The sequence below is a fragment of the Ammodytes marinus genome (assembly GCF_949987685.1).
Source record: "Ammodytes marinus genome assembly, chromosome: 15".
NCBI classification, from domain to species: Eukaryota; Metazoa; Chordata; class Actinopteri; order Uranoscopiformes; family Ammodytidae; genus Ammodytes; species Ammodytes marinus.
Window position 1 is genome coordinate 25,157,960 of NC_137219.1, and position 21,776 is coordinate 25,179,735.

General features: G+C 42.6%; 1 protein-coding gene across 1 annotated transcript in view; it reads right to left on the bottom strand.

The window, feature by feature from the left end:
- Positions 1 to 1,165: 1,165 nt before the first annotated feature.
- Positions 1,166 to 21,776, bottom strand: part of myt1lb (myelin transcription factor 1-like, b) — a gene marked incomplete at both ends in the record, with an annotated part of 61,283 nt that continues 40,672 nt past the window's right edge. The window contains 12 exons of the mRNA XM_080041872.1: positions 1,166 to 1,306; positions 1,465 to 1,527; positions 2,325 to 2,468; positions 3,377 to 3,480; positions 3,976 to 4,070; positions 4,921 to 5,142; positions 9,630 to 9,713; positions 10,002 to 10,064; positions 10,885 to 10,953; positions 12,378 to 12,499; positions 14,114 to 14,338; positions 21,040 to 21,308. Of these exons, the coding sequence (XP_079897998.1) occupies positions 1,166 to 1,306; positions 1,465 to 1,527; positions 2,325 to 2,468; positions 3,377 to 3,480; positions 3,976 to 4,070; positions 4,921 to 5,142; positions 9,630 to 9,713; positions 10,002 to 10,064; positions 10,885 to 10,953; positions 12,378 to 12,499; positions 14,114 to 14,338; positions 21,040 to 21,308 (1,601 nt within the window). The remainder of the gene's footprint in view (positions 1,307 to 1,464; positions 1,528 to 2,324; positions 2,469 to 3,376; positions 3,481 to 3,975; positions 4,071 to 4,920; positions 5,143 to 9,629; positions 9,714 to 10,001; positions 10,065 to 10,884; positions 10,954 to 12,377; positions 12,500 to 14,113; positions 14,339 to 21,039; positions 21,309 to 21,776) is intronic.

The following is a 21,776-nucleotide window of genomic DNA, read 5'->3' on the forward strand; positions in this document are numbered from 1 at the left end:
AAAATCAATATTTTACATAGGCTTTATTAAAAAGATTCATGTTACCCCGCTTAGGCTTATAAACAAGAAATTGCATATACCCAACCTTTTTTTTTGTTTCCTTTTTCAGATTGCATCCCATACCTACTATAAACAAATGATTTAGTTTTTGTATTGCTGAAACATTTTCTTGATCCTAGCAACACGAGTCTCGAAAAATTGAGCGGATTTGATTTGAACTAGAAAGGCTAGAATGCTGTCTCTTATAGGTCATTGTCTTTACACATCATTTTTCTATTTGAGATTAGTTTAGGATGAGCATGTGAACATGCACAAATGTCTTCCTCTAGGAAGGAATTGGCTCTTCCTAGATCATTGGGATTTCCACCATCGGGTTTCCGTGTAATGATGTTTACAATAGAACTGTTCATACATACATTCATACATACATCAGGTCAGTTTCCTCTCTGGATTCATTAAACAGCACCAATTAAAAATGCCCCCACCTACAGCTACACATTTGTTTTCTCCCATTGAAAGAAAACACAAAGGTTTCTCAAGCATTGTCAGAAAATAAAGCGATTGGCAAACCAGTTCTTGCTCCTGAACAATCTACACGCAAAGAAGATGAAGAAGAACAAGAAAAAAAAAACATTAAAATCACCAAGTCCAAAATCATCCAGTGAAGTGAAAAATAAGTAGCTTCCTTCTTGCTTGTAGTTTTTTTTTCATTTTTGTTGTCCACTGTTTTTTCATCTAAAACGCTTTGTCGTCAAGCCATAAAAAGAACTCGCGTTCCGTTATCATTAGCTTTACTGTTCAGAAATATACACTAAAAAATGTGCATACATGAGCAGCTAGAAACATCACATGACACTATGTCAGCTCATATGAAAACGTATAAAATGTGAATGTCCTCAAAAACTATTTCGCTGTTGACTCGTTCATGTTCTTCCTCAAAGCAAGGCCAAAGGAAAAAAAAGAAAGAAATTATCAGGGAGGTCTTTCTAAGCATAACACCTCTTTTTTTTGAGAGAACAGAATTGAGAATATATAACACTATATAAGTTGCTGCAGGTGAACCCAGGAGATCAAACCATCACAGCCTGTGTGTGTATATGTGGATTTGGTAGACCACTCAGACCTGCAAGGGGGGAAGGAAAAATCCCCCTTTTTTCTGGATTGGCTACACCTGGATCCCTTGAACTGCTTGCTTGATGTTCTCCAACAGGGCTTTGTTCTCCGGGCTCTGGTACTGCTCCTGGCTAGTGTACATATCCGTTAGAGTGGTGACATAGGCGTCAAAGTTCTGCTCACTTATAGGCTCCTGTGGGACCAGAGACACACAATGGAGGCTATTACACGGGGCTTTTAGGCCTCATAAATACAGTTGGAAAAATGAACACACCATTTGTAGTTCTCTGTCTAGGATCACATGACCATTAGCCATGTAGGTCAACGATGTGATTGATTCCAGTGACTTACTTGCTGGTGCAACTGTAAGCAGCTGTTGTTCCTTAGAGGGGGTTCTTTGTGTGCCAGAGGTTTCTATGGAAGGAAAAGGAGGGACACAGTTCTATAAGTTTGATTTGAGAAGCTAAGAAGCTTGCTATCCTTACATTTAAACACTGGGTGGCAGTATTGGATATACAACCACATACACAAGACCTCAATTTAACCGGGAATAAATGGAGACACAAGACAAACACAGAACCAGTCCGGCACATGGAATCAGACAGAGTAGCCGACAATCATATCCTCCTTTTATATTTCAGAACGCTGGAATATGAAAAGAGGGAATGATTATGAAAAAGGCTTTCTGCTGAGGAGGATGCTTAGCCGAGGAATAATTCATATAATTGTCAATGAATGTAATATAATCCATTATGCAAGAGAAAAATAGTTTTGAAGGATGAAAAACCAGATGGAATTGTGTGTGATTACAATGAAACTCTTAGCAACACAATGCAATACTTTATCTACAAGAGCCAAAAAAACAGACAAAACACATTTGACTGATGTCTGAAGCAGGAGGACTGTCAGCTTTTCATTCCTTTAGAATTTCAACAACTTGACAAGAAAGCCTTCAATGATCATATCTCTAAAAGAACAGACACAACCTCAACATTGATTTAAAAACACCTTTCTCAACAGTTGAATGTAGCTCTGATTACTTAATTAAACCTCATTTCACAACTCCCCCTAACTGTTTGGAAAGACAAGCAATGCTCCACATTCTAGACTATTAAGCACGATAGGCTGTGGTTCATTCACAGAGAAATGAAGAAGCTGCTTTAACGCTACGTTAGCTATATGGTGCTTGCTTGATCCCAGGTGGCCCTTACCATAGGAGGGAGCTGGACATTAGCTAAACTGTTAATCAGTGACTGGCTGAGGTTGGCCATCTCATGCAGGAGAGAGTCATTTTGATGTTCAATCACCTTGTTTTCCTCCTCTAGTGACTTCAGGCTGGACTCCATGGTCGTAATCTGAGGGGAGGAGGGTTGGACCACAGCATGTTATTTAAGGTGAGACACAGCAGCTGAATAGGGTGACATTTTGAACTTACAGATAGCATCATGACACTTTGCCAGTTGATCACTTAAACATTAACATGTGTCAAATGTGTCAATATCTAACTAATTATGTGTTCATTTGTATATATTTCAAAACTAAACATTTGGATACAGCCTTTTTTCATATTCTAAATAAAAAAATACTATGTACGGGTCGTAAAATAAATATTTTCGGCAAGTTTTAAGACCAACATATATCATAAATCAGATAATTAACACCTTATAAACATATTCTTCTGTAACCTTCAGTACAGTGCGAATAATGATAATGGAAAGTTTAGTCGATGGAAGAGCTTTAGAAGTTGAGATATTTTATTATATTTGTTTAACCCTTAAATACAGATATACATTATACATTCTTTTTACTGTCAAACATGTTTACAGGAACCTTTTCTTTATTGTAAAATGCATTGTCAAAAAAAGTGTTACAAATATGTCTTAAGTGAAATGGGGCATTTTTATCTTACACCAATCAATATTTTGCAGGTGAAACTGTCAATGTGGTGTAAATGAATCCAATGTATTATAATACACCTGCTGCTGCTGTAAATAGGCTAGAGCCTTAATGCTATTCATTTAGACTATCTCCAGGGCAGCAATGCATTTCAATGTTGAGATCATGTCTGTTAAAGATGGTTGTATAGGAGAAATATACAGACCCAAACAGACAAGGTATATTCAAATAAACACCTTTTTTGTAAACTAGTATGGGAAAAGACATTTTATGGAGTCAAATTGACCAGTGTTTTTTCAAGCACAACAGGCAGGTAGACAACACTGCTGACTGCTAACCCAAAGACATGCTGATGAGAGGGACCTACCTGTGTTCTAAGTTTGATCATGTCTGCTTCCACATGTGAATTGGATTCACTTAAATCTTTGATTTCTTCATCCAGCTGTTTGATCTCGTCGTCATGCTCCAGCCCTGCAGAGGAGGAGCAGCGTTAGCACACTACTGCAAAGCCTCGCTCCTCAGTTAGATTAACGGCCTTTACGTTGGACTGCAGTCATTCTAAAAGGACACAATATGACTCTGTAGTCAAGGAAGAATGCTGCTGTGTGGCGGCCATGTTCTTCCACTTTGGAGCCACTCTTATCATTATTTATACCAATTACCCCTGGATTTACAATTAAAGCCTGTACTCAGACAGTGCTAACAACACACGCACGCACGCACGCACGCACGCACGCACGCACGCACGCACGCACGCACGCACGCACGCACACACACACACACACACACACACACACACACACACACACACACACACACACACACACACACACACACACACACACACACACACACACACCTGATTGGTGTATTATCTAAAATTGGGATTCTGTTCAGCAAATGGTTCCACATCATCTATGTGTCCTGATTGTCTGTATTGTGTGTGTGGGTGAGTGTTGTAGTTACCGTTGCTGGCACACTGCTGCTTTATTGTGAGCAGTTCCACTCCAGAGAGCCTGGCTTTCCTCATGGCGGAGGTGGCACGCGGACAACCCGACAGACTAGAGGCAGCAAGGAGGAGAGGAAGCATTGTTTCAGTATATTACACACACACACACACACACACGCACACGCGCACACGCACACACACACAGACACACACACACACACACACACACACACACACACACACACACACAATGATTCAACATGGTTCATAAACTGCTTTTCTTCTATGGAAGGAGGTTTAGAAGAAGCATTTGAATAATGACGGTCTTAAGCTTTAATTCAACATCTGTGTGCCTTAGTGAGCATTAGATAGAACAGATTGATACCACTCAGTAGACAGCCTCCACCAGTGCTTCTATGATAACATGTTGTATCTTGTTTGCTTTACAAAACACGTTCATAATGGGCCTGACCATTTCTTTAAGCAGCAACTACCTAATGCTAGTAAGTGGGGCTTTAATCCCCTGTGCTAAGATAAACTAACTGGCTATTGGCTCCAGCTAAACATTCATCGTACAGACGCTGCAGTGTTATCAATCTTCTCATATCTAGAAGTGAAAAAAGCAGATTTCCCCAAAACGACAAACTATTCCTTAAAAGTTTGGTGCATCAACTGTCCTCATGAATAGCTGGTTTTCATAATTTCCTAAGTAAGTGTACATATACACTTCACATGGACTGTTCATAAATTGGTCTTTTATCTTAAATAGTTCTGATTTGCAAATATTTTCTTTGAGGAAGGGAATGCAATCAACACATTTGTTTGGGATCTCAGGGATTCACACACCAGGTGTAGTTGAGTGCTACTGAATGTGTAAACCTAACTTTAGTTGACAGGAAAAACTGGAGAGGGCACCTTTAAGTCAGTAAAAGCCAACACACAGGCACGTTTCTGAGACCCACCTGCGATGTGTTAAGAAGCTGCCGCTGACGTGGCCCGAGCCGTCACAGCCCGGTGTGGGGCAGGACATGCCCTCTGTTTTACCAGACTTCCATGTGAACTGGATGCCGTTCATGTAGCCGTCCTTCTGTCTCTTGGCTGCTATGGGGCATCCTGACGCACTTCTGTGGGATGCATACTTCCCTGTCACATGACCCTGACCGTCACACCCTGGGACTGGACACCTGGGGGGGGACAGAGGCAAATGTTCTGAGTAACTCATTGTCATTGTTTAACTCAGTCATTCCATGGTTTAGCCACAAGCTACACAGCATACACATTCTAAGTTGATTCTATCATCTTTTCATCTGAGACCTCTCTGGTACACACCACAGTGTGTTTGCCTCCTGAGTCCTAAAACACCATATAATGTACGAGCCAGTATCATTTTCTGTCTCCTTCTATCTCCCTTTGCTTTGATATGAACAAAGATAGCATCATCTTATTTAAAGCTGTCCCAGTGGCAGCGTTATCACACTGTTTGGAATGCTGACAGTGCATCAGCACCAGTGCTAATCAGATGCAATGAGGCAGTAAATTATTTCAAATGTCACACCTCACAAAATGGATTACAGCTAAAGCTAGCTACAATTGTGAAAGTATAAAGTAAATAGCAGCCGGGTTTTAGTTCCACTTTGTGGCTTTTTCGACGGCTATAGAAGTGAGTCAAATGTGCACTGCTTTTGGCTTCTTCTGTGGTATTTCAAATATTTTCGGATGTAAATCAGAAGTCGAAGTGATTTGTTTTGTATAGATCTCCAATAGTATGTATACCACTGCTTTCAATATAAAGATGTTGTTGTAATTCAGTTCACAGTATATATTAGTTGATTAATGGTTTGGATGAATGTAAGAAAATTGGCAACAATTTTGATGATTAAATTAATTGTAATTTTTAAGCAAAAATGCCAAAATGTGCCAGTTTCCATCTGCTCAAATCTGAGGATCTTTGTCATGTATGATAGTAAAATGAATATATTTGGGTATTGGACATTTGGGTTGTGTGGAAATTATAAAGTATTTCAACACTTTGCGATCAGACCTTTTGAAGGCAAAAAGATATAACCAGCTCACTGAAAAAGTCATTTGAAAATGAATCGATTGTGGAACTATCATAAGTTGCAGCATTAAAGAGGACCTATTATACTACTTTTCTGGTCTTAATTTCTTGTTTTACACTGCTATAGAGCAACCTGACACGAATCACATCACAAAAAACTATGTAGATTTTCGGGAAGCTCTTTCTCTTATTTTGGCGATCCAGCACATCCTGTCAACACTTGAGTGTGTGTGCTTCGGCAATCTCCGCTCCCTCCGCCTGTGCATCGGCCATCTCCGCTACCCTCCCCCCCCCTCCTGCAAACCCCACTCCGTTGTGATTGGTTACCTTCCTTCCGAAACACTTTCAGTGGCGGGAAGCGCGAGCATGGACCTATAAGGGCGCGAGGCAGACGCGAACAGGGAAGTGACAGCATTACCATACATGGAAACATCCGCATGGTCACATCACCAATTTTTATGCGACGTCACCAATTATGAAAGGGTAGACCGCTTTGAAGACGTGACTTCTCGACTGGCTAGAATAGTGTTTAGTGCTCTGCACAGACACCCCAGACGGTCAGCAGGGAATACGTCGAAATGCATGTAAGTCATTATTTGATAATTTAGTATGGTTAAGCATGACTATGAATCATCATAACAACGTTTATAGGTCATAAAAGTCAAAAAGCATCATAGGTCCTCTTTAAAGAATAACACTATAATAGTTTATAAAACACCTTAATCAAAACCAGAATGGAAGAATTAAGACTTTATGATAATATAGGGATACATTAAGCTTTCAATGGCTTACATCAATTTTCACAACTGCTCAACCAACACACAGATTAGAAGTGAAATGACCAATTACCAAATGTATAGTCAACAAATGATGCATTACATTACCCAACACTCCATCCCCGCGCTGTTTGAACAAATAGTTACTAGCTGCCACACTAGCATTCTGTTTGAGGCATTAGGGAATTTGGCTTTTAAGGGCAAAGTGAAATAAAGAAAGTGTCTTGGTTGCAGTGTGGTAATTTGAAGAACAGAACTGATCAATGTAAGTATTGTTATAAACTGTAAACAGATACAGTATCTCACAAAAGTGAGTACACCCCTAACATTTCTTCAAATATTTCATTATATCTTTCCATGCGACAACACTGAATAAATGACACTTTGATACAATGTCAAGTAGTCAGTGTACAGCTTGTATAACAGTGTAAATTTACTGTCCCCTCAAAATAACTCGACACACAGCCATTAATGTCTAAACTGTTGGCAACAAAAGTGAGTACACCCCTAAGAAAAAATGTCCAAATTGGGCCCAAAGTGTCAATATTTTGTTTTGCCATCATTATTTTCTAGCACTGCCTTAACCCTCTTGGGCATGTAGTTCACTAGAGCTTCACAGGTTGCAACTGGAACCCTCTTCTACCCATTCATGACGACATCAAGGAGCTGGTGGATATTAGAATCCTTGCGCTCCTCCATCTCCCGTTTGAGGATGCCCCAAAGATGCTCAATAGGGTTTAAGACTGGAGATATGCTTGGCCAGTCCATAACCTTTACCCTCAGCTTCTTTAGCAAGCCAGTGGTCGTTCGGAGGGGTGTTTGGGGTCGTTATCATGTTGCAGTACTGCCCTGCGGCCCAGTTTATGAAGGGAGGGGATCATGCTCTGCTTCAGTATGTCACAGTACATGTTAGAATTCAATTAACTGTAGATCCCCAGTGCTGGCAGCACTCATGCAGCCCCAGACCATGACACTCCAACCACCATGCTTGACTCTAGGCAAGACACACTTGTCTTTGTACTCCTCACCTGGTTGCCGCTCCACACTCTTAACATCATCTGAACCAAATAAATGTATTTTGGTCTCATCAGACCACAGGACATGGTTGCAGTAATCCATGTCCGTAGTCTGTTTGTCTTCAGCAAACTTTTTGTGGGGTTTCTTGTGCATCATCTTTAGAATAGGCTTCCTTCTGGGATGACAGCCATGCAGACCAGTATGATGCAGAGTGTGGCGTATGGTCTGAGCACTGACATGTTGACCCCCCACCCCTTCAAGCCCTTCAGCAATGCTGGCAGCACTCATACGTCTATTTTCCAAAGCCAACCTCTGTGTATGACGCTGACCACGTGCACTCAACCTTCGTAAACTGGGCCGCAGGGTGGTATTGCAACATGATAACGACCCCAAACACACCTCCAAGACGACCAGTGGCTTGCTAAAAAAGCTGAGGGTAAAGGTTATGGCCTGGCCAAGCATGTCTTCAGACCTAAACCCTATTGAGCATCTTTGGGGCATCCTCAAACAGAAGGTGGAGGAGCGCAAGGTCTTTAATATCCACCAGCTCTGTGATGCTGTCATAAATGGGTGGAAGAGGGTTCCAGTTGCAACCTGTGAAGCTCTAGTGAACTACATGCCCAAGAGGGTTAAGGCAGTGCTGGAAAATAATGGTGGCCAGTGGCCACACAAAATATTTACACTTTGGGCCCAATTTGTAAATTTTTTCTAAGGGGTGTACTCACTTTTGTTGCCAGCAGTTTAGACATTAATGGCTGTGTGTCGAGTTATTTTAAGGGGACAGTAAATTTACACTGTTATACAAGCTGTACACTGACTACTTTACATTGTATCAAAGTGTCATTTATTCAGTGTTGTCCCATGGAAAGATATAAAGAAAAATGTGAAGAAATGTGAGGGGTGTACTCACTTTTGTGAGATACTGTATATAGCACACATGAAAGCCATCTTCAAAAATAATAATTATGATAGCTAACCCATTTTCCTTACAATTTTATTTCCAATTTTCTAAAAGGTCTGTCAAAATACTTGACAAAGACCTATCAATTTCAATTGTTACTACTGACAGTGATATGTTTAGCTGTCTGTCCTTAGAATCCAGCAGAAAGACAAGATCAAAGTGTCCAAAGTGTGTTATGTGTGCTCGGCACCAGTAGAGAATCAATGCAGCTGCAGGGCTGGGGCCACAGGAGCCCATTGTGGGATTCAGGTAGAGTCCAATCAATCTCTCTCTACCTCTCCTTCTCTCCTTACCTGTGTGTGTGTGTGTGTGTGTGTGTGTGTGTGCGTACGTACGTACGTACGTGTGTGTGTGTGTGTGTGTGTGTGTGTGTGTGTGTGTGTGTGCGCGTGCAGGGCATCACCAGAGAGAGCCCAGTCTCCTCTCTCTAAACTGCTACAACCTTGCTCTTCTCAAGTTTTCTCCCGCACCTTCAGAGCTGGGTTGAAACTTTACACATTTGTCTTGTCCCAGCTGATAGGGAATAATCCCTGCTTGCAACAGTGCACGTCAATGAGCAATGCGCTAGATTAGAAAACAGTCCTTTGCCCTTTTGTTCCCATTCAAACAGCTTACTTCCATTTTAAAACACAGAGAAAGTAACGTCATGTTTAATATGTTTACATGGGAAATGTAAGGTAAGCAGTGAAGAGTGAGCAGGGCTGGTAGTTTGTCTAAGGTAACTTTATTTGTACCCGAGGGTAGATTTGGTTGCAGTTAAAAAGAATTGGCTGCTTACACACACAGACAACATTAACAACATCTATCAGGAGGTTCTGGCTCCAGACAGAAGACAGATGAGCAGTGTCTGTACTGTACCTGATAGGCTCCTGGTCCTCCTTGTTCTCTTTACTGTGGATGATCTTTATCCCACTTTTCCTGGCACGTGGACACCCCGAGAGACTGCAGATAAATGACAGTGTCACACAGGTCAAGCCACCAGTGCGTACGTGCGTGTGTTGGTGTGTGTTGGGGTGTGTGTGTGTGTGTGTTGGTGTGTGTGAGAGAGAGTGTGAGAGCGAGAGAGAGAGAGAGAGAGAGAGAGAGAGAGAGAGAGAGAGAGAGAGAGAGAGAGAGGGGCAATTAGAAGCAGAGTAAAGTATGACCTTTAGGATGTATGTGAGACAGAGAGGAGAGCTGTATTGAGGAGGGATTGCTTGATGAATGTGTGCTGTAGAATGTGTGTTGTACCTTCTGTGTGATGCGTAGTTGCCAGTGATATGTCCAGAACCATCGCACCCTGGTGTGGGGCACCTGGGGCAGAAAACACAGAAAGGGCTCAGGGCCTACAGCAAAGGTCAAGTCTCTTTAGTCTATGACTCTGGAGAATGCATGTTGTCAAAAATCAATATAGTCAAAATCCCTAGATATCTCTAAATGCAGTATTAATACACTGCCTGGGCTCTGTAAACGGGCATGTTGTTAGCTACAGTGGGCCCCTCTTTGTTTACATACCAGTATGCAGAGCCTAGGCTGTGTATTAACACCTTTTTTTTCAGAGCACACAGCATGAACAGGTAGCGGGCCGTGAGGAGATACTCACTGATTTTGACAACAAGGGTTCTCCAAGATAACTAACTAACTCCACCTTTTGTTTCTATATATTCAATTTGTGCATATGCAGGTATTATCCATGCTAGCAGCTATCGCATCAACAATATACACATTTGCGTCATGTTCATTGTCAGTTGTATTTTCTGTGCTGCTGACCAAGCTATTATTAATAGATTACATAAGAATGACGCTGGCAAAATGGTACATTTTTTCTCATTGTCAGCAAATCCCATGCAAAAGACCATCACAGCGTTGGTCCATCTCCCAATACTTTCTCACTTCCCTACCCTGTCTCTGTGCATCAGTTTCTACTGAGGAACTCCATCTCAAAAACACTTGCCATGAATATGAGGTTTCATTTAAATAAAGAGACTACAGTATGTCCCCAAAAAGCTGGGAAGTGTAGTTTTTTTTTAGCAAGCATGACTCACACAAAGGGAACGCTTGTTAGGTAGGAGGGTGTATGTGTGTATGTGTGAGTTATAGTCTGTACGAATCAGTGAGTCATCTCACGCCTTACTTGAGCTCCTGCGCGTTGTTGGCCAGCATGCTTCGAATGCTTTTATCGGCTAAAGGACAACCTGAGAGACTGAAAATAACACCAGGAGAAGATTAGTTACACCACAATCAGAAGACCACTGTAACAAACTACTGTAGATCATCTCAGACCACATTCATTTCTACACACACACACACAAACACAGACACACAGACACACACAAAGGTAAAATGTCCAACAGAAAAATGCAAAAAAAGCCATGATGCAAGTGCAGGGAGTTGATTTAAATATGTTAACCCTATGAGTATTTGAATGCATACAAGACAACAAGGATGACTGGTCTCTTCAGCACCGTATTCATTCAGGACTAATGAAAAAGAAACATCTCTGGGTTGACTTGAACTTAAACTAGTTGTAATCCTGAGTTTGTTCAGGGGAAACATGTAGGCTACATGCAGTCAGAACTTTACCTTACTTGTGTGTATATATTCTCTAAAAAACATTAATTGTATTTCATTTTATTATATTGTATTTTTTATTTTAGCACAGTGGGACAGAGTCTATCACACCAACATTTCACTGCACATACCGTAGAAGCATGTGCCAAATAAAGTCTTTTGAACCTTTGAATCATGTCAGACGGACCTGGCAATGCAACACTCAACAAGTCTGCTCAATTTTCAATATTTTGAATGCATTGTATGCATTGCACTGAGGGAAGGGGCAGGGAGTACTGAATCTATCAACTCGGAAGGCTTTACACACTGAGAAATACCTTCATGCCAGGGTTTAGCCTATATAAGTTAGCAATGTATTCAGTCATGAGGAAACCCTTGTTTTGGAATGTAGAGTTACCAATAGTCAAAGGGCTAACTTATAAGGAAGAGAGACATTCTGCCTACAGGTGTGTGACAGCATAGTCGAGGTAAGCTGAAAACAATAAAGAGAATTAGACTTAGAATCCACCTGGCGGAAAAGGAAGCCACACCTTCGATGTGAGGAGAGTGACCACTTCTATCACACATGTGGGACATCTGCCTCCCAAAAAATACACAGATGTATAAGGCCAAAGGGTAGGAGAAGAAAATGGAATTAAAATATATAAAAAAGAGGGGCAATCTTGGATTTTTTTTCATTGTTGGTTTTCATTGTTTCCAGTTCAGCTTGACTGTCTGTAATTAAATTGTGTCTTTTGAGATCAGCTCCATTTGAGAGTGCATGATGATACCCACGACTAGTGTTGTGCCCAGTGGAGATAAAGCAGGAAAAGACTTGGGGGAAAATACAATGAAAGCATCAGCCGAAGCTGCCAGCTCCAGGATCAGTGTGGACAAATGTATAAAGCTGTTGAATAATGTCATACAGCAAGCCAGCCGCACGGGATGGGGAGGGGAGGGAGAAGGTGGAGCAAAGAGACGGATGGAAACCAAAGAGAGATGATCAGGGGTAAAGTGTGTGGGGTCGTGGGAGGGAACGGAACACTGAATCATTGAGAAGAGTAGCAGGGCTCTTACGTGATCAGGTCCTTCTTACTCTCTTTGCACTGGACGTACTTTGGCTTGGGGCTGGGCATGTTCACGTCTGTGCTGTAGGAGCGCTCGTCTAGCAGGTCCTGGAAGGGATCCAGGTCATCCGGCTGAGAGGGAACAGAGGGAGGAGAAGGATTTATCTTTTCTTTGCTTCTCTCTCCATCATTAAACATTGTCAAAGAACAAAGAGCACGTGTGTGAACATATTACAACACAAGGACTCAAACATCTGAAAGTTAGAAAGCATTTCATGCATTATATTGGCCCATGATGACAGTTGTATGCTTTTTCTCTTAACATGTCGTCAGTTTTCTCGACAATCACACACACACACACAGAGACACACACACACATAGACACACACACACACACACACACAAACGCGCACGCAGGCACACACACACATAGGGTTTTGTGTGTCACTTTGAATGCTAATGGTTGAGCCTGTGTGACTATTGAGCCTCTGTCAGTCTAACCAAGCTCAAAAATAGAATCCCTGGGAGGAAATAATGAGTCAGTGCCAAATGAACAGCGTGTATGCCTGTGTGTGTGTCTGTGTGTGTGTGTGTGTGTGTGTGTGTGTGTGTGTGTGTGTGTGTGTGTGTGTGTGTGTGTGTATGTGTGTGTGTGTGTGTGTGTGTGTGTGTGTGTGTATGTGTGTGGGCTCACTCATGGGCATGTTCATGTTCATAGAACATTCTTGTGTGCGTGTGAGTGCAGGGAGTTGGCCGGTGTGATTATTGTAGTACAGGAGTAGTTCACTAGATGGCACTGTGGTGCAGTGTCAGAGCGCTGCTGGCTGTGTTATGTGGGGCTGTGCTTTGTCTGCAGTGCATGCAGCCAGGGCAAAGACGGCTGTTGAGCAAATCCTCTTTTCCTTTCTTCCATGCTCGGCAGTGTACGTACAGTAATGCCCATACACAGACAGGTCCAGATATGGCCCAAATGATCCCGCGCTCAAGCTGTCTCAGAGTGTATGTGATGCTGGGTCAGCCAGCCAGCTTCTCCAATTAAAGTGAGCGCAGGCTGAGAGGCAGACCCACACATGCATACAGAGAAACACAGCAGAAAGTAGGCTAGGCATGGAACACGCAGACACACTCCCAAAGAGACATCGGTATCGACAACACACACAACCCCATATGAATATTCACATCACACACACAGTACACCAAGAGAGGCACATGTGCTGCACATGCATGCGCCTGTACACATGGCGCGCCCAGCAGTGATGCATTGATCTCCAGCAGTTCTTTGATTAGATGAGCTATTCCGATTCCCTCCCAAGGTGCTACTTTGCATAATTCATATTGGAGGAGAGCAAAATGTAAAAAACAGAAAGCCAGCATGTGGGGCGCAGGCTACAAACAGAGCCCGTACCTCGGTGCATGGCCATGCAGACATTAATTAAGATGCAGATTCATTAGGTTTCCCTAAAAAAAATTACAATGCATTTCTAATGTTTCTAAATAAAGCAGAGAGTCAGACAGCGAGGGAAGAAACCTAGAAGCCAATCAGACGGCAATGCACATTTTTGGATTGAAGACTGTGTGTTGAAGCAATGGCTAAGAGAGGAAACATTTTGGCTAAGACTCCAAGCTGTACAGGCTTTATTAAGTGATACATATTGTCTATCTGACTATTAATTATTAGTGATTTCTATTTATCATTAAAATCACATATTTAGTTTGTATTGTCTCCCTTATCTCTTATTCCTTTACCTCTTTGTCGTCCTCGTCTATGTGTTTGATCTTGGTGTAGTCCACGGGCAGGTCCCAGCAGTCTCCTGCGTCCCCCATGCCGTAGCAGCGGGAGCCCAGCAGGGCAGCTTGCCTCTGGGGGGACATGGGCTCCAGAGGGGTGAGCACAGAGTCACTGCCACTGCACAGACGCTTGCTCATACTCAGGTCCAACGTACCGTTCTCATCCACGTCTAGACCAGGACTCTGGAAAGCGTGGGGTTTTGGATATTATATGTGTTGGGGGTTAAGTCAGGTCAGTGTATGTGGAGTAGGTGTGTGTGTGTGTGTGTGTGTGTGTGTGTGTGTGTGTGTGTGTGTGTGTGTGTGTGTGTTTGTGTTTGTGTTTTCAGTAAGATGATAGGGAGAAAGGGTGAACAAAATGAGGCAGGGATGGAAAGAAAGGGATAAAAGAAAGAGAGAGAGAGTTTCTGATTAAATAGGATTCAGAAAACCATGTATATTTCTCACAGTGCCATTGCTGAATCTCTTCTTTTCAGACTCATTTTAGAGCCTGTCTCCTTAAGCCCTGCCCTCCAAAATTCTGATTGGCTCTGAATCTAACTGCCAGTTATATCCAGGGGTATTGGAGAGTGTGGGGGGGGGGGGGCTTTTCACAGGTGGAGGTGGTGCTAAGTTAGGATGGTAATGAGGGGGTGTGGCCTCTCCCCTTTTGATGTCATTAGGAAATCTGACTGGGGTTTTGGAACACAGGTTTTAAGAAATGTGGAGGTGGAGAAAAACAGAGAGGGTGGCTCTTTCTCATGCTTTGGGAGTCTCTAGTCACACAGGGACCCATAAGAATGTTATAAAAAAACATTAAGAAATTCACTTTGCACAATAGGTGACCTTTGAGAAGGACATGACAAGTTTGTGTGTCCTCTAGTGACGTGTTCACTTTTGAAATGTTTAGATATCTGGAGAGATGGATGGAGAACATCTACAGTGCAAATACCTGAAACCATATTCCACTGTATTGTTTGCCCAAGTCTGTCTAGAATGAAACTGTAGATGCTGCGCAGCAACAATGTAGTGTTCCACTCATAAGAGGGACAGAAGAAGAAGAGGTCGTCATCGCTCAAGGACGAGTTCATCCCTCTGTCTCTCCTTTCCTCTTTTTCTCTCTGCCTCTTTTCTTTCCTTTCATTTGGGCTGCACTGTGTTCCATGCAGTCAGGATGATGTGTGTGTGTGTGTGTGTCAGTGTATGTGTGTGTGCATGACTTTGTGTGAGTGTGTGTGTGTGTGTGTGAGACTAATGTGAGTGGACATCACAGGGGGGCAAGGGCTGAGGGTTAGGGGTGGGGTTGATGAGCAGCAGTGGCTGGAAGTAGACCGCTGCAAACCCAAAAATAGAGGCAGAACTACAGTATACTGTATTCTGAAGCAAAGTGGGCCACGTCAAACAAGACTGGCTGGCTCACCAAGGTATCCACTCTGCCTCCTGAGTGTAGGTTTGTATCTATAAAGTATCTACATCTGGCACATGCTGTACGTACATACCAAAAGTCCCACACCACTAATGATTATGTTTAATATGCATGTGTGTTGTGTCCTCTTCCCCGTTCCCTTTACTCAGTCTCATGAGAAGGAAGGCCGGCCCTGACGCTGATTCAAGCCGACAGTGTCCCTAGGGGTGGATTCTCCTGGTGTCTGAAGCCAGAACCTCTGTGACGCACACTGACTCAATGGCATGGGGGGTGACAGATCTGAAACTGGGCACGCATCCTGCAACAACTGTGGCTAAAACCAAGACTCTTAAAAATGACGACAGGCTGTATTAGGCCTACTGTGGAAACAATTACAATGAAAATAAGGAGCTGGGGGTATTTCAATCAAAGGAAAAAAAGCCAGATAGGCCTATTCTCTGAAAGAAAAGTTGGGTATTCTCTGAGAAGGAAGTCGCATTCTCTTTGGATTTTTTTTTTAGTGTAGGAACACGTCTGTTCATTTTAAAAGCTTTGGTCTACTTCATCATACTCCAGACGCAGATCTTATATTATTTTTCTGAAAAAATGACCTTTTTTTGTCTCACAGCAGGGAGCAGGTAGAAGTGTGAAGCAGTTAGTGCTGGGTCATCGAGATGTGTTTTTTTCTTCACTATGAATATTATAAAAGGTACTAAAAAAAATTGAGTATCATGTAAGACAAAGCGAAACGATGGGTTGCTACATAAATCCACCTGTCAAATGGTCTCTGTAATGATTCCATGATGTGTCCGTCTGCTTCCATCCAACACAGTCACTCACACACACACTCCACTGAAAGTTCAATTGTAGGTTTTGCTATAAGGAGCTTGAAAGAGAGAGTGGAGGAGGCAGAAGATGAGTAAAGGACTGTATGAGCAAAATAAAGGTCAAGTCTGGCCGTTGACCGCCCTCTCCCTTGTCGGCCATTGTATAACATGTCATGGTTCAATTAACGTGAGCCACCTCCTCATATGGAGTTAAACAGGATGATATGTGAGGATGCAGCCCACCTCCTTCATTAGAAATCTCCACCCTCACGGACCCCCTGACCTCTGGAGCCATGGGGGATTGTGGGTAGGGAAGAGGGCCAGAGCGTGAGAGGTCGCTTGCTAATTCTCGCCACATTACTTCCGCCCATCTACTCCAGGTCTTAAAATAAAAAGCAGCAGCGTGGTGTCCTCTCTTCCTCCCTGGCCTTTCCTTCACTCGTCTCTCTCTCTTCACTCCGGTTGACTCTTTCTCTCTCTCACCGCGCTCACCTTTTTCCTACATACTCTTCATGCTTTCTTTAGAATGGAGGCTAAATTAAGAAAAAAATTATAATTGTTGTTTTTCGCACACAACAAACTTACATGGCGGTTTATTTTTTTGAGTGCAGTTTTATGACGTATCATCCCGGTTAAGATGATCTTATTTTGGGGGTGTCTATGGATTGTAACCAAGCCTTGCTCAGGGAAATACAAACCTGTAATTATTAGCCTAGTGTCAAACAATATTTTCTCCTAATCTACAGTATCTCCTTAAAGGTACGTTTCACTAGCTTTGAGATGAGCTGACACTACTTGACCCAACAGAGGTTCCCAACCTGAGGGTCAGCACCCCTCTAAAAGCTCACATGATACATTTGAGGGACGATTTCAGAAATATTCTTCGGTTACTCACATTAAGATTTCTTCTCTTGCTGTTTGTTCTATAACCTTTGCTTTTTGCCAATGCAATCCTCATGAGTTTGACCTCTTCTGACTCTTATTGAAATAAAGACAAAGAAATGTACACTTTGGTTAAGCTGCTTACATATTCAACCACAGATGCTGTTACATTTTCAAATCAAATCAAATCAAATCAGTTTTTTTTTGCATAGCCCAATATCACAATTAGCCAATTGCCTCAGTCTGTAAGCATTTAATCACTAGCCAAAACGGTTTGGAAACCCTCCTTTATAGACAATTAATAAGTGTGGTAAACTAATCTCATTGGTCAAAATACCTTTCACTCAGAAACACAACCTACTTTTGGTACAGTAAGTAGCACTCCTCAGAAACCGAATGTTTCATTAACTGCGTGCATACATATTCTACACATTCCCCCTCGCTCTAACTACCAAAGCATGGCATTTGACTTTTAGACCTTTAACACAGCCATTCTTCTCAGTCGTCCCAGCTATAGATCAATTGAATGTGCGGACTGAGGGAAACAGGTGTAGACAGGCTGAGGAGGCTAGAGTCAATGTGAGAGTGTGAAGAATCCTTCAGAACAGTGTGTGTTGAGAGGTGAGCTGTGCAGATGAAAGAGGAAGAAGAGGAGGAGAAGAAGAAGAAAGGAGTGTCTGAAGTCTTCCATCTTCCTCTCCCTGGCCTGAGAGCATCCTGCCCCATCATGGCCAGGAGCAGAGCAGGACAGACAGAGAGATGAGCTGTAGGTCCAGACAAAGTCCTGACTGCTGCAGGCCTTTTCTCCCCCACTGACTTTATTCACTTCCACTTTTTTGGGTGAAATAATGTTTCTATGGGCTTTCTCTTTCATCCCATAGTCTTGTCTTTTCCGTTCTTTTTCCTCAGTACTTTTCTCCTCTCCTGTATCCCTCTCTCCTCTCCTCCTTTACCGTGACATTTGCAAACCTCCCACCTCTTTGCTCTCTTTCTGTATTTTCCAATTCTATATCACCCTGCTTCTCATTCTTTGGTAGTCTCCACTGTCAACATTAGCATTGAGCCAGCATTACCCCCTCTGCAGTGCGCTCTCTTCCTGCTCCCCCATTTTACAGCTCAGCATCTGGGCACAGATAATACAGGAACAGCGTCACCTTATCTCTCCTCTGAAATGACATAGTGGGCTCACGCCGTGTCAAACGCTTGCCTCCTCCTTCTCCTATCTGATCCCCAGACGCAAAATAAAAAACTGCCCCGCCGAGCCCCTGAGTGTAAGACACAGCCCCGGATCTTTAATGGAATGTGTGTGGGTGTGTGTGGTTTTGTATGCATGTGTGTGTGTGTGTGTGTGTGTGTGTGTGTGTGTGTGTGTGTGTGTGTGTGTGTACGTGCCAAGATCTCCCAATCTTTGTGACTTTTCACAGCCAGCATTAGTGAAATGAAGGAAGAACAGAGGTTATCTCTCAGAGGATTGGTGTGACTGCAGCAGGAGGACAAACTCTTACCAAGGTGTAGTGAGTATCATGTGATGCTGCAGGCTCAAATGAGAAACTTCATTTCACTACAGTCCACACATTATGCTCATTTTCAGGTTGACAATTATAATTAGCTTTTTCTACTTGAAACTGTTTCTCATGGTGAAGTGTCCAATGTTTCTCAGTGCCTTGGCTGAATCTGCTATTTCAGCTTCTGTCTAAAACACTGAGTTAAGAGCCTGTCTCTTTAAGCCCCACCTTCCAAAAAGCCAAGTCTATTCTGAATGGCCCTGATACTAAATGCCAGTTAAATTTACCCTGCGTTCCAAATAACATACTTTTTATCTTTTTACTACACTACATACTGAAGTACAGAAGAGTTTTAGGGCCACAGGAGAAAAAAAAATCAGAAAAAAGGAAGATTTATTTTCATTATGTCGAGAAATTCTGGCATACTAAATAGTAGGGAAGTATGGGGATTGGAACGCAGGGTCAGTTGTATCTGGGGATGTGGCTTATCATAGGTGGAGGTAGTCCTAATTTACGTTGGTGATGAAGGGGCGTGGCTTAAAATCTGACTGGGGTTTTTGAACATAGGTTTTGTAGAAAGGTGGACTTGGAGCAAAAGAGAGAGGGGTTGTTTTCTTCTCATACTTTGGGAGTCTCTAAAAATACTGCATTTGGCACAATAGGTGACCTTTAAAAAAACGAAAACTCATTTGAATAATATGGTTATACCTGTTGATGTAACAGGGCTGTACAGTGCGACAGTTTTGATCGCATTTGCTACTGAAATTGATCACGTGCGATGATGAATACAACTCCAATCGCACTCGTGCTAGTGTTGCCACCCGTCCCGTTTTTCCCAGAATTGTTCTCTTTTTTTCACCAGCTGTGACCCGTTTTTTGGGGAAAATGCCAAAACCTCATTTGATTTCCTTCCTTCGTTCAGTAGTTAAGGCCGTCTCACACGGGCCGAGGAGTTTGTTGCGCCCGCTATTGCATCGGAGAGGTGGGCGGGCAGGGGCGGTCTTAACGATCTCGGGGCCCGTTTCAAGACCCTGTGTGGGGCCCCACACTTTTTTTTTTTTTTTTTTTTTTTTTTTTAATAAATAATGCTTGTGCATGCTGCCCGCGAAAATAAAAAAGATTGTGGAAACCAGTTGGTTCATAGACGGATTATGAGATAATGGGCCCAGACTCTTTGTACCGTTTTAAAGTTAAATGCATCAGAGCAGAGGAACATTTTAATCAAATCTTGAGCTGCAGAAGGAACATTATTTTTCTTAAACAGGCACTCTTTACTCTGCAACTGTGAAAACAGTACAGTAGATTGGTCTGCAGACTCATGTTATATGATGGAGGGGCCCATTGCAACATATACAGGGTGGAAAGCTACTTTTCATGAACAGTATAGAATTTACACATAGCAAGCTTATTCCTGTTTGTGTGTGGGGGGCTTAGCTGTCCCTCATGAAGCCCCTTAGACAGAGCTAATAATGCTTTTGTTTTGCACTTGCTTTTCTATTTGTCACCTAGTTGGGGCCATGATGATTTATTTCCTTATATTTAGGCTATTCCTTGTTGGACCCTGTTATTGACATGAGTGACTGAGCTCTTTGACAATGCAACATTTAAAGTTACTATCAGTATTTCTGGCTTAGGCCCCCCCCCCCCGAGCCCTTGGGCCCCTGGGCATGGTTGCATGCAATATTATTCTCAAAGTGCACCAGATTGATGAATTTTACTTTAAAAGGTTGCATTTTTTTCTTCCGGGGCCCCCCTACAAGGTCCAGGGTCCCCACCCACCTCAGTCTCCCTATTTAGCCTATACTGTAAAAAGCACTGTAGGTGTGTATGGTTATTATAGGTCATTACACTGGTCAGTCTGAACTGGTAGCCTAATAATGGCCGAGCCCTCCGCCCCAAACATTCAAGTGTCCCTTTTTTTCCTAAATCCAAGGTGGAAACCCTAACTAGTGCGACAGCCTGCCAAATTGCAATTGGCAGGTTAGATTATTTTGTCTAAATTGCAATCAGTGCACCCCTATTAATTTTTCTACAATTATTACTGCACACACTAGGAAATAATATTAATTGAGAATCTCAAATGAGACCAAGATGACATGCTCAAAGGTAATTAGAGCGAAATGCAAGGGTTAAGGTTATGCAAGTTTTCGATCATACTTTGTGTGCTACCAAATTTATTTTTGTGCTACTGATTTTTTTTGCTTGCTAGCACCAGTGCTACCACTTTAAAAAATAAGCGTACAGCCCTGTGTAATGTAGTTAGAGTGTGACATGATGCTTCCCTACCGGTGAGCAGAGGTCTTGGGGCTTTCCTCCCATGCCGTGGGGCATCTCTCGGCAGCGCGTGGACAGGTTGAGGATGGCTGTGGCGGCCATGTGTGCGGCCTCCATGTCGTGGCTGTAGTCAAAGCTGCTCTTGCTGCAGGTGCTGCTGGCGCTGCTGCCTGCTCCCAGCCCCCCTCCCCCTACACAGCTCAGGCTGCTGCTGCTGCTGCTGGGGGCGTACGTACTGCTCGTGCTGCTCGCAGAGCTCGAGTTCTTGCAGTAACGTTTGGCTGCAAGACACATGAAAAAATTCTAAATAATGTTTTTGCTTTTCCTATGAGGAATTGCATATAATACTAAAATACTAGGAAAGCACTGGTGTCGTAAAAACCATACCGCTTCTGTCCAGAGCGGGCGCTAGAATCAACAAAACCTTAAAGTTCCTCCAACATTCTTTAATGTATGTTAAAGTTAGGAGCTGCACACCTGTCTCATACTGTACATATTTTAAGATTCCTGAAATATATCTTGGACTTGTTTTAGAAGAAGTTTGCTGTCTCTGCTAAACGTGTAGTTATACAGTAGATGCATTGAACAAAAATAACGGTCGATTAGATTTGGTATTTCAATGACCAAAATTCCATATAATATAATTCCACAAAATATTATTGTGACCCTGAAATGTGTATGCTTAATACATCTCAAATAAATATTTTCAAATCATGTATTTGCACGTAAATAGAAACAATTCACTATTG